This window comes from Trichechus manatus, unplaced genomic scaffold, assembly GCF_000243295.1.
Source record: "Trichechus manatus latirostris isolate Lorelei unplaced genomic scaffold, TriManLat1.0 scaffold00005, whole genome shotgun sequence".
Classification (NCBI taxonomy): domain Eukaryota; kingdom Metazoa; phylum Chordata; class Mammalia; order Sirenia; family Trichechidae; genus Trichechus; species Trichechus manatus.
Genome location: NW_004443941.1, coordinates 18,918,405 through 18,933,696, shown reverse-complemented (window position 1 = coordinate 18,933,696; position 15,292 = coordinate 18,918,405). Strand labels below are relative to the sequence as shown.

At 39.3% G+C, this 15,292-nt stretch overlaps 1 protein-coding gene across 1 annotated transcript in view; it reads right to left on the bottom strand.

The window, feature by feature from the left end:
• Positions 1-15,292, bottom strand: part of THADA (THADA armadillo repeat containing) — a 379,793-nt gene that overhangs the window by 214,461 nt on the left and 150,040 nt on the right. The window contains exons 27-28 of the mRNA XM_023735532.1: positions 7,378-7,467; positions 6,185-6,316 (exon numbers count right to left, since the gene is read on the bottom strand). Coding sequence (XP_023591300.1) covers positions 6,185-6,316; positions 7,378-7,467 — 222 coding nt within the window. The remainder of the gene's footprint in view (positions 1-6,184; positions 6,317-7,377; positions 7,468-15,292) is intronic.

Below are 15,292 nucleotides of genomic sequence, written 5' to 3'. Positions count from 1 at the left end.
GTTGACATGTCGTGGGGTTGTTAACCAGCGTCATAAAACAATATGTGTACTGACTGTTTCATGAGAAACTATTTGTTCTGTAAACCTTCACCTAAAATACAATTTAAAAAAACAAAACAAAAAAGCTAAGAAATTTCCTGAATACAACCAAACACTTTGAGCGACAGAGTAGCAGGGGCCGGGGTCTGGGGACCATGGTTTCAGGGGACATCTAGGTCAACTGGCATAACAAAGTTTATTAAGAAAATACTCCACATCCCATTTTGGTGAGTGGAGTTTGGGCTCTTAAAAGCTTGCAAGTGGCCATCTAAGATGCATCAATTGGTCCCAATCCACCTGGAGCAAAGGAGAATAAAGAACACCAAAGATACAAGGAAAATATTAGGCCAAGACTCAGAAAGGGCCACATAAACCAGAGACTCCATCAGCCTAACACCAGAAGAACTAGATGGTGCCCGGCTACCACCATGACTGCCCTGACAGGGAATACAACAGAAAGTCCCTGATGGAGCAGAAGGAAAGTGGGATGTAGAACTCAAATTCTAGTAAAAAGACCCAATTTAATTGTCTGACTGAGACTGGAGGGAACCTGGAAAACATGGTCCCCGGACTCTCTGTTAGCCCAGAATTGAAACCATTCTGGAAGCCAACTCTTCAGACATAGATTATACTGGACTATAAGGCATAAAATGATACTCGTGAAGAGAGTGCTTCTTAGCTCAAGTAGATACATGAGACTAAATGGGCCGCTCCTGTCCGAAGGCGAGATGAGAAGGCAAAAAGGGACAGGCAACTGGCTGAATGGACACAGGAAATCTGGGGTATAAAGGAGGAGTGTGCTGTCACATTATAGGGAGAGCAAGTAGGGCCACATAACAACATGTGTATAAATTTTTATATGAGAGACTAACTTGAACTGTAAACTTCCACTTAAAGCACAATTTAAAAAAAAGCAAATGGCAGAGCTCATATTAGAACACGAGGCTCCTCAGATGCCAGGTACAACACAAAAGACAGCCAACCTTTTCATATACAACTAATGATCAGTGGGATACAAAACATGGCTCCAACAGTGTAGGACCGTGAGTCCCTTCCTTTGGAGCCCTGGTGGAGGAGTAGTTAAAAGCTCAGGCTGCTAACCAAAAGGTCAGCAGTTCGAATCCACCAGCCGTTCCTTGGAAACCCTGTGGGGCAGTTCTACTCTGTCCCATCAGGTCTCTATGAATTGGAATCAACTCGACAGCAACAGGTTTTTATGGTGAGTCCCTTGAGTACTTCACATACAGATCTACTCAGACAAAAAAAGTCTCATTCACACTAGTTTCATTTTTTTGCGTTAATAATTTAATCCAACTCCGTGCCCGAACCTGGGCTAGGCAGAAACAAAGGTTTAAGTAACAAATGTTACAGCCACTCAGAGAAGGGAGAGACGATGAGGATCTGAGAGGCAGAGAAAGGGACAAGGGCATATCTGCCTTCCCGGCAGTGTTTGAACTGCTCTCTGCCTCATTTATCTCTCTAAAGCAAACCCTGCCCTCTTCTTATCTACAAGGATTCTGGGAAGACAGAACAGATAGAAACATGATGTGCAGCCTTGAAGAAGAAATCCAGTAGTACAATTACAAAAGAAGGTAGGAGTCAACTACTGTCTGCTGCAAAGACCTCAACTCTACACCATGGAAAACAAGTTCTTTCAACTTCATAATTGGGGTAAGGAGCAAAGTGATAGATAATCCCTGAATTATGTAACGTTCAAGGGGGAAAAAAAAAAAAGTGTCAATATTATTTCCCAATGGCATAGGCTTAAAAGGACCAACTAACACTTAGTTTTTGTCCCCCAGTCCTCCGTTTTAAGACTAATACATTCAAAAGGTTCCATGAAATATTTTTAAAATAAAGCATATTTTCCAATTTTTTTTAATTGTTGGCTGGATATTCATATCTCAGCCAAAAAAGTTTCCACTGCATAAGTCCCTATTGGTGATTTCCACTGCCATGTGATTAACTAAAACTGTACTATTATTTGTATTTCAATATTTGTCAGAAGAAAAGCAGATTTCAATTAAAATTTGTTTAAAGGGAACAATGACTATAATGGTTTGGGGAAAATCATACTGAATGAAACTAGGCCCAAAACAGGGGAATGGGAGGGAGATCCTTTTAAAGGCACCCAAAAAAGCAAAAAAAAAGGCAGTGGAGGGATTCCTCTCACAGGTATTGATCCAATGCTAAGAGATCTCAGTTATGAGCAATAGAAGATGCTTTCCATCTCAACCTATACCCTCCCAACACACACGCATGTAACCACATTGGCCCAGAGAGGGTAAAGAATCTTGTTCAAGTGTCACAGTTAGTGACTAAGAGGCAGAGGTGGACAGAATCAGGTCTCCTAAGTCCAGGGCCTTTGCTCTTGAGTCCAGGACTCCACGCTGTCTTCTAGGTTTGAGGCAAATGCGGTTTCCTACAGCTCTTCAATTCAAACTTGAAACTCCTCTGTGAAAGGCAATTCAAAGACGCATGCCCAGAGACTTTTGCCTCTAGAAAACCCTGGACAAATGGGCATTGGTTAGCTGTATTCAGGGTGTCAGTCGAGATCCCTTTTAAACCATGACATCATTGCTTTGTGCTATTTGAACTGAAAGGTGAATGGTCTTAAATTGAAGACGTCCTATTCACATGGTAGAGGGCTGTATATCTGGATCCAGCACAGCACTAGGCACACAAAATACACTGGATAAAAAACATTTCTGTAAACAAGATGCTGGGATTAATATTAGCATTTTTGCTCCAAGATGATGCAAAAAACAATCATAACTACACACATGTATAACTTTGGAAAATCCAAATCAGTAACTTCTAAGAGTTAAGGCAACAAAGAAAATCAACAGAGGAATAAGCTGGGATATACTCCTAAATGTGGGATATGGTCTAAAAATACAAATTTACTTACAAACATGTACAGAGAGGAAGGAAACAGCAGGTATGTAAAATAAATCAAAGAGAAATAAAAAGCTGTTGTTGGGGCTTTTAATCTTCACATTGTGCAATTCACTTTCGCTCGGTCAGAGCAACCTCTGCTCTACTCCCACTCGCTGAAAAATTCCTCTTTAGCTAAACTCAGTGTCCAAGAGTCTGATTAGAGCTCTTCCAAGCACATAAGTTACCACTAACGATGCTACAAAAATAAAATACTGCTCATCCACTGTGCGTACAGTATCTTTTCAGTTATTACCTCAGGTCAACAACTGCCCAATCTTTACTTCAATTAGAACCACAAATACTGACTGGAATGACAGGTTATATGACCTGATCTTTCACTTTTTTCATGAATAGCTTTCTCAAAAGTAATTTAAAAATCAAATGTGTACAGTCTTATCAAGTTCACAATTAAAAAAAAAATCTGTTTATACCTCATCTCCCCAGTGTGACTATGAATATTTAGGGTAGTTGTGCTGATGAAACTCAAAACTGGGTTTTCTAACTTTAAATTCAAGGTCCTTCTACTTCACTACAGAAAGAGGTCATGAAAGAAGAGCCGGGCTTCCTCTGTACTTGCCATGGACCAACCCCACGATCCCAGGCAACAGTCTCACAAATATGAACTAGAGGGTGGCCCTGCACCCAACCAAGCCACCCTCACTACTGGGAAAGCAAAGTAAGGAGCAGATTCCACTGCAGGTGGGGATAATGCTTCTACATTCTGAAAAGAGCATGTACTCACATGCAACAACTGTGGATATAGGCTCCTCATCTCTCTTAGTTATATAATTTAGGGCCCAATAGGCCCATTTAGCATAGCTAAAGTCCTCGTCTACACAAAAGAGATCTGGCTATAGTGGTACAACAGAGTACACCTAAGACCCTTGACAAGGCCAGTATCCCTGGGTTCAAATCCTAGCTCGGTAACTGGCTTGCTCTCTGAACTTCAATTTCCTCACTTAAAAAATGGGGGTGACTGCAGTTGCCTCTCAGAATCATTGTAAGAAAAATGCCCAGTTCAGTGCCTGGCAAAAGTCAGGACTCAACAAAGGTTGATAGACTACTTCCTACCAACCTCTCTGCTCAGAACACTTTCTTGCCTTTTGTCTCATTCCTGGGTCAAAATCTACTTCCTATAACCCCGCTAAATAGCCTCATCAAGTATGATCCTACCATTTTCTAGTTTATTAAAATCATCTGCATTAAGGTGTATATATACACACACATATATGTATGCATATATATACCTACACTACTGATGGTGTTCATTGGCTATTTCTTATATAAGTTTAATACCCCAAACTATACTGTAAATTCCTGAAGGGCCTTTCCCTCTCAAGTATCTTTAATCTTGCTGTTCAAAATGTAGTCTACAGACCAGCAGCATCAACATTACCTGGAAGTTTGTTTGAAAGGTATAACCTCAGGCCCCACCCCAGATCTACTGAATCAGAATTTCCAAATTCCCCAGGTGCTGTGTTTACACATTAAAGTCTGAAAAGTATTGTTCTATAACACTCATGGACACAGAAAAAATCACAGTCTACTGACTCTCTAACTCAAGAATCAATTGTGGTACTTCCACCATTGTTGGTGCTCTGTGAATCTTTATTCAGACAGAAAGTAATACTGACCAAGGTATTTTCACTGGAAGGACAGGATAATTGTACACTTCTTACTCTGTGCCTTTTGAGTTTACAGAACAATGCACTAAGTACACTGGAAACATTTCAATCTTCTATATTAATGCAATCTTTACAATATGCAATAGATGCTTTCAATATAACAAACAATATGAGCATTCTGATTATATGTAAACTAATTAAATAACAGTTTGGAAGGATATTTTCAATTTAGTAATTTCTGGTTTCTAGGATGCAACAAATAACAGAATAATTAGTGATCAGCTTCCACAAACTGAATGTTCTCAGCACAGGATGACAAGGTTCTAAAGCTTATCTTTACTTCTGTACTACCCTGTGATTCTGTGTATGTAGCTTTCTCCCTTGCATCAACTTTCTGAAACATTTCTTAGTTCTTTCCAGTTACATACAAAAGTACAATTTCTCAATGCCCCTGTAAGTATAGTTTACCACTCTAACTCCTAAAATGAATTACCAAATGCTGGATGAAGAAGACTGGTAACTATATCAAAAAACAAAACCAGTCGACCGAGTGAGTCATCTCTGTGATCACAGATAACAGCCACAGCCAGGGCTTGGTACAAACAACGGCTACAGAAATCACATGCTCGAATCTTGTGTTTAATGGTTTCTCACATGAAAATGCATAAGTCAGCTCTGTGAAACCAGGAAGTGGAACCTGGGACACCACAAAATTAACAAACACACTTTCTCGAGGTTGGTATTCTTATCCTGCTCCCAGTCCATTTCAATTTTTGGTAGATACATAAAAATAAACGTGCTGGTCTGTCAAGAGGTAAGCAAAAAGGTAAAAGCTAACTAATACAACAGGGATTCTGAAATGATTTATAAGAAATTTTCATTACATTTTAGAGGTCTATTTATCGAGACTTTTGATTCAACATGATACAGGTGATCAGAAGTTGGGAGATGACTCAAAAATGTACAGAAGTGATTCTAGGCTCTACAAAGAAAGCCTATTATTATTTAGTCCATGTGCAATCTGTATTCATGGCTCATTCTCAGGTACTCCAAACTTGAAAGAGAAAATGAATGGGAAGTGAACAAATGCCATACAGCACTGCCATCTAACATGCTACCCCTTGTGCCCACTAGCAGATTCCTCTGGAATGAAGGGCCAGATATCTTCTTGAACCCCTGGAAAGGGGATATATGCCAAGGCCAGGCCTGGTACTCATGAAAGGACTTGGCAGACCTGGCTAGGGGAGCTGCCTGTCCCATGCTGGCCAGGTTCCCCCCTCAACACAGAGATAATACAAATACCCAGGCTACGTTTTACAAAAGGGGGTGTCCCTATCAATACCACACATCTATTAGTAGGCAGGGCTCTAAGGGAACATTACCCACACAGGTCCTATTGAGCTCCTATATCTTTCCTCTGAAACACTGAAGACCCGTCAAGGGCAATGAGCCCCAGGTCTTTCCCTTCACAAGACCCCTCTCAAAGTAAAAAAAACTAACAATGTCTGAAATAAGAACAAGAGAAAACTCCTTATAGAGCTCCAGACCCATCCCATTATTTCCATGAACCATGATACTACCTCATAATGAAGGGGACAAAAGGTGCCATGCTGAGAGCAGAGGAAGTGCCGTCCATCGGAGAAGGGTAGAGCCTCCCCAACACCAAAAGTAGGAGAAACATGCTTGGGTGACGGTTTAGTTCCCCTGTATCACTGAAGAAAAAGAAAAAACACTGAATATAAAAGATTTAAAATTTAGGAGACGAGGCTCTGTCTTCAAACATTTTTTAATCATGAATCCATATGAAGTGAGACTCTATGATCAAGGGCTAGTTTTTCTCTTTTTCATTTTTCTTTTTCTCAATTCCCTTTAAATCTACCCAATGTTCATAACGTGGAAGAACTATTGGCAGAGCCATGGATCGAGTTTTTGCACACAACTCTACTCTAAGGCTCATCATAACTAGAGTCTTCTGATTATTAGAGCTGTTCACATAGTACAGCAGTACCTCTTCCAGAGTGAAACTTTCACCATCCCAATGGACTTATGAAAACATGAACAGGCAGTCACTTACTAAGGCCAGAAATGCCTGTCTGCACAAACTGCTAATGTGAGGAAATGTCTCATAAATAGAACTAAGTCACTGAAATAATTTATTTTCCCATTACAGACAATTAGTATAAATTCATACCAAGTGCAAAAATGCTGGAAGAACATAAAAGTGCCTGTTCTAAGATATCCATACACTGAGAGGAAAACGGTGAACTTTTCTATAGGCCCTGATCAGACTGGAAGTCCTCTTAATCGCTTTGCTTTATGCATCCAGGATCACTGGCCATCTTTGCTCAGATAAACCAATACCATTTCTGATCATAGATGACCAGATTAGGGGGCTCACTGCTATAGTTCCACAGTGGTTAGCTGTAACAGGTCAGTGAGAAGAAATGACAGGTGTACATTAAGCAAAGTCAAAAATGTAAACTCATAGATTAAAAACAGAAGAGCAAGAAAATAATTCCTAACAAAAGAAATCACCATGTGATTCTCTAAAGCTAGTTCAGTTCTGTATAACACTGAAAAGAGGATTAAATTAGATCAAACACAACTACTGCAGAAAGCCAGGCAACGTGATGTAGTAAAGGAGAATTTCTTGATTTAATCCATCATGTTACAAGGAAGGAGTTGATTTAAAAAAACTGTTTTCTGAAGAAAAAGCCTCAATAAAGTGATTCACATCCTTGATTTCACTTTGCACCACCTATTTGTGCCTTACCTGTCCACAGTATTGGCTACAGCTTCCAACTGTTTAAGAAGAAAGGGGTAGAGTTCTGGGAAACGAGAGAAAAATTCTCTCCCTGTCAGTCTGTGGAGAAGAAAAAAATAAATAGATAAATTACTATCCTTTAATCTCCTCTAATCTGATAACAAGGCCTTTTATTTTTATTTTTTAAAGGAAGAAAACTAAGGTCATTTGTTTGGATATGTAATGAAACAAGAACAAAGCCTACAGCACGTCAAGAATCTAACAATCAACAGATATAATACATATAATAATTTTGATTTTGGACGTGCTCTTAACGTATGAAATTTTATCTCAAAAATTAAAACTATATACGTTTACAAATATTTGATATTAAATTCCATCAGGAAAGAAATATATACCATATTTTTACACAAATAACATGCACCTGCTACGTCTGTTTGCCAACCGTGCCCTCCCCAAGAGGGATTTTTGTAAGTGCCGCCATGCCAATATTTTTAAACATGTTGCTGTAAAAAAAAAAAAAAAAATTGGCATAGCAGCACTTACAAAAATACCTTGCAGGGGGAGGGAGTGGTTGGCAAACAAATGGGTTATTTTCATTAAAATATGGCAATTTGTGAAAATGCCAATTTTCCACAATTGATCTGGCCTATCAGTATAGTAAACACTACAGTATGAGCATAGACTGTGAGTATAGTAGAAATAAGGCTGACTCAGTTTTAGTGATAAGGGCAGGTCTAGACAAGGGCTTGTCAACATTGGCACTACTGACATTTTGGAACAGATAGTTCTTTGTTGAGGGCTGCCTTATGCATTGTAGGGTGTCTAGCATCATCCCTGGCCTCTACCCGCTAGATGCCGGTAGCATCACCATCCCTAACGCATGACAATCAAAAATGTCTCCAGACATTGCCAAATGTCCTCTGAGGGCAAAATCTTCCCTGGTTGAGAACCACTGGTATAGAGTATGGGTTATCAGACGTACAGACTTGGTGTGTAAGCTTTTGAAGAGCCAAATCCCAGCTGACGTCTCTAAAGATTACCTTTGCCAACATAAATACAGGTCAACTACACTTGAATTCTAACTGGGTCCTAAAAATAGTTTCTCAGACTGAACAGATCATGCTAAATACAGCATTTAGGAAAATATTCTGTCTACATAACTATTGAAGGACTACTGTGAAGAAGTAGCATAAATATTCTCTAATCTGTCCCTTTTTATCACCCCTAGAGTTATGCATCTATTAATGACCCAGAATGTAGTGTACCATATTTTTTTAAATTGAGGTATATTTTACATACAGTGAAATGCTCAGATCTTAAGTATACCATTCAATCAGTTTTAACAAATGCATATACTCATATTTATGAATAAGTTTATGTAATCTACACCCCATTTAAGACTCAGAAAATGTCCATCATCCTAGAAAGTTCCCTCATCAACTCCCGATCAACTATCACCCCCACCAAAGACACCACTGATCTAATTTCTATCATCACAGTTTGCCTTTGACTATTCTAGAATTTCATATAAATGTAATTATACATTACATAATTTTTGTGTCAGACTTTTTTCACTCAGCATAAAGTTTATGAGATTCATCTATGTTGGTGGATATACAATAGTTCGATTCTTTTTGTTGTTGTTGTTAAGTAATATCCTACTGTATGACTGTACAAGTTTATCCATTCTCCTGTTGATGGGCATGAGCTGTTTCCATTTTTTTACTATTATGAATAAAGTTGCTATAAACACTCTTGTACATGGTTTTTTTGTGGTCATGTGTTTTCTTCTCTCTTGGATAAATATCTGAGAATAAAACTGCAGTGTGTTTTAACACTTAAACTCTCTTCTAAAGTGGTTATATAATTTTACACTCCCAACAACGAGTGAGAGTTCTGGTTGCTCCACATCTTTTCCAACATTTGGTATTGTTTTCTTTCTTTTGTTTTTCTTTTCCATTTTAGTCATTCTAGTGGGTAAGCAGTGGTATCTCACTGTGGTTTTGATTTGCATTTTGATGACTAATAAAGCCGAGCACTTTTCATGTGCTTATTGGCCATTTTTATGTCATCTTTAGTGAGTGAAGTATCTGTTCAAGTTTTTTGCCAGTTTTTTAAATGGGTTGCTTGTCTCCATTGCCAGATATATGCATTGCATATACCTGCTCGCAGTCTGTTGTTTGCCTATTTTCCTAACGATGTCTTTTGATGAGTAAACCAAAACCAAACCCATTGCCATCGAGTCGATTCCAACTCATGGTGACCCTGTAAGACAGGGCAGAACTGCCCCATAGAGTTTCCAAGTAAATCTTTATGGAAGCAGATTGCCCCATCCTTCTCCCATGGAAAAGCTGGAGCAGCTGGTAGGTTTGAATTGCTGATCTTTGGTTAGCAGCCAAGTGCTTAACTACTACACCACCAGGGCTCTGTTTTGATGAGAAGTCATAAAATTTTGATGAAGTCCAACAATGTATCAAACTTATTTCTTCAATGATTCATGCTTTCTACATTCTAAGGAATCTTTTCCTACCCCAAGGTCACAAAGGTATTCTGCTTATATGGTTTTAACTTTTATACTGAGGTCTATGGTTCATCTCAATTTAATTTTTGTGTATGGTGTGAGGTAGAGGTCAAGCTTCCATGTCTCTACATTGTTGTATTTTTAAAGGGCGATGCCTTAAGAAAATGCCTTAAGAAAAGAGAGATGCCTTAAATAGGAGAGACAGTACTGGAAGATTCAATATTATCAAGATGACATTCTCTCCAAATTGATTACAGATTCAATACAATTCTGATCAAAATTGTAACAGGGGTGGGTGTGGGTGTGGGTGTGTGTGTGTGTGTGTGCATGTGTAACCTGACAAGCAGATTCTAAAATGTAATAGACACCCAAAGGCCAAGAGTAGCAAAGACAATCTTGAAGAAGAACAAGGTTGGAGGACTTACCCAATCACACAGCTGGAAATATTATAAAACTTTAGTATTGGCATACTTTGTTTTATTGCACTTCACAGATACTATATTCTTTACAAATTGAAAGTTTGTGGCAATGCTGAATTGAGCAAGACTATCAGCACCATTTTTCCAACAGCATGTGCTCACTTTGTATCTCTGTGTCACATTTTGGTAATTCTCACAATATTTCAAACTTTTTCATTATTATCGTATTTATTATGGTGAACTGTGATCAGTGATATTTGATGTTACTATTGTAATTGTTTTAGGGTGCCACAAACTGCGCCCATATAAGATGGCAAACTCAATCAATAAAAGTTGAGTGTGTTCTGACTACTCCACCGACCGGACGTTCCCTGTCTCCCTCTCCTTGGGCCTCCTTATTCCCTGAGACACAACAATATTGAAATTAGGCCAATTAATAACCCTAAAATTACCTCTAAGTTTTCAAGTAAAAGGAACAGTCACACATCTCTCACTTTAAATCAAAAGCTAGAAATGATTAAGTTTAGTGAGGAAGCACGCTGAAAGTCGACATAGGCCAAAAGCTAGGTCTGTTGGGCCAAACAGCCAAGATGTGAATGCAAAGGAAAAGTTCCTGAGGGAACTTAAAACCGCAACTCCAGTGAACACACAAATGATAAGAAAGTGAAACAGCCTTATTGCTGATATGGAGAAAGTTTTAATGGTCTGGATAGAAGATCAAACCAGCCACAACATTCCATTAAGCCAAAGCTTAATACAGAGCAACGCCCTAACTCTCTTCAATTCTATGAAGGTTGAAAGAAGTGAGGAAGGTGCAGAATAAAAGCTGGAAGATAGCAGAGGTTGGTTTATGAGGTTTAAGAAAAGAAACTGTCTCCATAACACAAAAGTGCAAGGCAAAGCAGCAAATGCTGATGTAGAAGCTGCAGCAAGTTATCCAGAAGATCTAGCTAAGATAACTGACGAAAGTGGCTACACTATACAGCAGATTTTCAGTGTAGACGAAGCAGCCTTATACTGGAAGAAGACATCAGCTAGGACTTTCATAGCTAGAGAGAAGTCAAAGACTGGCTTCAATGCTTCAAAGGACAGGCTGACCCCCTTGTTAGGGGCTAATGCAGCTGGTGACTTTAAGCTGAAGCCAGTGCTCATTTACCATTCCAAAAATCCTACGGCCCTTAAGAATTACGCTAAATCTATTTTGCCTGTGCTCTATAAATGGAACGACAAAGCCTGAATGACAGTACATCTGTTTACAATATGGTTTATTGAATAACTTAAGCCCACTGGTGAGACTTACTGCTCATCCCCTGTTGAGAGTTACTGCTCTGAAAAAAAGATTCCTTTCAAAGCGTTACCGCTCATCAACAATGCACCTGGTCACCCAAGAGCTCTGATGGAGATGTACAAGGAGATTAAAGTTTTAATGCCTGCTAACACAACACTCATTCTGCAGTCCATGGATCAAGGAGTAATTTCAACTTTCAAGTCTTATTATTTAAGAAATATATTTCATAAGGCTATAGCTGCCATAGATAGTGATTCCTCTGATGGATCTGGGTAAATTGAAAACCTTCTGGAAAGGATTCATCACTCTAGATGTCATTAAGAACTTTTGTGATTAATGCGAGGAGGTCAAAATATCAACATTAACAGGAGTTTGGAAGAAGTTGATTCCAACCCTCATGGATGACATTGAGGGGCTCAAGACTTCAGTGGAGGAAGTAACTACAGATGTGGTAGAAATAGCAAGAGAACTAGAAATAGAAGTGGAGCCTGAAGATGTGACTGAATTGCTACAATCTCATGATAAAACTTTAATAGATGAGGAGTTGCTTCTTATGGATGAGCAAAGGAAGTGGTTTGCTGAGATGGAATCTACTCCTGGTGAAGATGCTGTGAACATTGTTAAAATGACAACAGAGGATTTAGAATATTACATAAACTTATTTGATAAAGCAGCACCATGGTTTGCAAAGATTGACTCCAATTTTGAAGGAAGTTCTACTGTGGGTAAAATGCTACCAAACAGCATCCCATTCTACAGAGAAATTGTTCGTGAAAGGAGGAGTCAATCGAAGCGGTAAACTTTACTGTTGTCTTATTTTAAGAAATTGCCACAGCCACCCCAACCTTCAGCAATCACCACCCTGGTCAGTCAGCAGCCATCAACATCAAGGCAAGACCCTCCACTAGCAAAAAGATTATGATGCATTGAAGGCTCAGATGATGGTTAGCATTTTTTAGCAATAAAGTATTTTTTAATTAAGGTATGTACATTTTTTTTTCAGACATAATGCTATTGCACACTGTAAAAACAGTGTGGGATCAGTGTCTGACCTCCTCCAACAGAAACAGAAACTACATATATGAAAACTTGATTTAGAAAGACATATGCACACCCATGTTCACTGCAGCATTGTTCACAATAGCAAAAAGATGGAAACAACCTAGATGCCCATCAACAGATGAATGGATAAACAAACTGTGGTACATACACACAATGGAGTACTATGCAACAAGAAAGAACAACGATGAATCTGTGAAGTACCTCATAACATGAATCAAACTGGAGGACATTATGCTGAGTGAAATAAGTCAATCACAAAAGGACAAATATTGTATGAGACCTCTATTGTAAAAACTCATGAAAAAGTTTACACACAAAAAATAGCAATCTTTTTTGGTTACCAGGGATGGGAGGAGTGGGAGGGAAATACTAAATAGACAACAGATAAGTGGTAACTTTGGTGAAGGGTAAGATAGTACACCGTACTGAGGAAGCCAACACAACTTATACAAGGAAAGGTCACGGAAGCTCCACAGACACATCCAAACTCCCTGAGGGACTGAACTGCTGGGCGGAGGGCTGTGGGGACCATGGTCTTGGGGAACATCTAGCTCAAGTGGCATATAACACAGTTTATAAAGACAATGTTCTACGTTCTACCTTGGTGAATAGCGTCTGGGGTCTTAAAAGCCTGTGAGCAGCCACCTAAGATACTCCACTGGTCTCACCCCTTTGGGAACAAGGGAGAATGAAGAGAACCGGATACAAGGAAAAGATTAGTCCAAAGCACTAATGGACCACAGCTACCAAGGCCTCCACCAGACTGAGTCCAGTACAGTTAGATGGTGCCCGGCTACCACCAATGACTGCTCTGACCAGGATCACAACAGAAGGTTCTGGACAGAGCTGGAGACGGATGTAGAACAAAATTCTAACACACAAAAAAGGACTAGATTTACTGGCCTGACAGAGACTGGAGAAACCCTGAGAGTACGGCCCCTGGATACCCTTTTAGCTCAGTGGTGAAGTCACTCCCAAGGTTCACTGTTCAGCCGGGGGCTGGAGAGCCCCATAAAGCAAAACGGGACTAATGAGGCACAGCAGTCCAGGGACAAGGACTAGAAGGCAGGAAGGGATGGGAAAGCCGGGGATAGGGAACCTAAGGTTGAGTAAGGACAGTGTTGACATGTCACAGGGTTGTTAGCCATTGTCATAGGGCAATATGCGTACTGTTTAATGAGAAACTGTTTTGTTCTGTAAACCTTCATCTAAAGTACAACAACAACAACAAAAAGAATTATCTATGTGAAATCAAATTGACAACAGCAACTCAAAAGGTTTGATGGGAAGCCTAGGGGACAGTGAGTTGAAGACAATTGTTATGGAATAATTTGGAAAAGGATAGTGAGAATAGTAGCACAACCGGAAGAACATAATCGATGTTACTGACTTGTACATGTAGAAATTTTTGAAATGTATCTTTGGCTATGTTTTTTTTTCCCCAAAAAAAAAAAAAGGTCCTCCAAGGTCAAGAAGGGAGAATGTTGACATGTCGTGGGGTTGTTAACCAATGTCATAAAGCAATATGTGTACTGCCTGTTTAATGAGAAACTATTTGTTCTGTAAACCTTCACCTAAAGTACAATAAAAAAAATTTTTTTTTAAAAAAAGAGCTGGTACTGAAGATCACAAAGAAAGGTGCTACGGTAACTAATTACCCACATGGACAAAATTAAATGTGGATCTCAACCTCACACCACAGACAAAATTGAATTCCAGTGATTCAAACCTTAGAAGTAAAAGGTAAAACTACTAAACTCTTCAGAAGATTATAGAGAATAGGATTTATTAAACAAGACCCAAAAAGTATCAACTAATAGGGGGAATTGACAAAATCAACTACATCAATCAGTATTTTTAAAACAATTTGTACACCAAAAACACAGCATAAAGAAAAAATGCAAAATAAATTATGCATGAAGCTTTTTCAGCTATTTTGAAAACCCAGGATTATGCCCTGACCATTCTTGGCATAATGCTTCTTTCTTTTCCCTAACGACAACCCCACGCAGCCCACTTGGTTCCACCCTCCAAGTGGTAAACTGGCCAAAGGGTATCTAGAAATTTCAAACTTAATTCTGTTCAGCACCTGAGTTCTCTTGTAGGATTGACATAGTTCTGTATCATAAAGGCAATGATCACTTGGTTGAGTACACTATTTGTTGAGTCTTCCTAACCCTAACCCTACTTACTTTCTGTAAGTTTTATAAAAATGTCTTGTCTCTCTTGCACCTGACCCTTCCAGACAAAAGGTCTGGTTGCAAGTAGAGGATGACTGGAAAAAAGGGCAAAGGTGAAATTATAGCTACTGGAAAGGGAGACACTTATTTTGTGGTAGTGGAGGGAGAACAACCTTGATACCTGGCATGGGAACACAGACCTGGGAGGAATAGAGGAGGGAGGTACATTAAGGGTCTCTGACTTGTTAAATGCTCCCAGAGACTTCCTCTCCAAGGAAAATGCCCTGGTGTGGCTCTCCCAAACTGTTGCAAGAACATTAAATTTAACTAACTGCTGGGTCTGCCATCCTCTGCCAGACACCTCTAACCAGAGTCTGATCACTTTTCCCCTTAACCTTACTGAGAAGTCTATCCAAAATTGTATGGGAACGCCCTGGCCTCAGTACCTGAA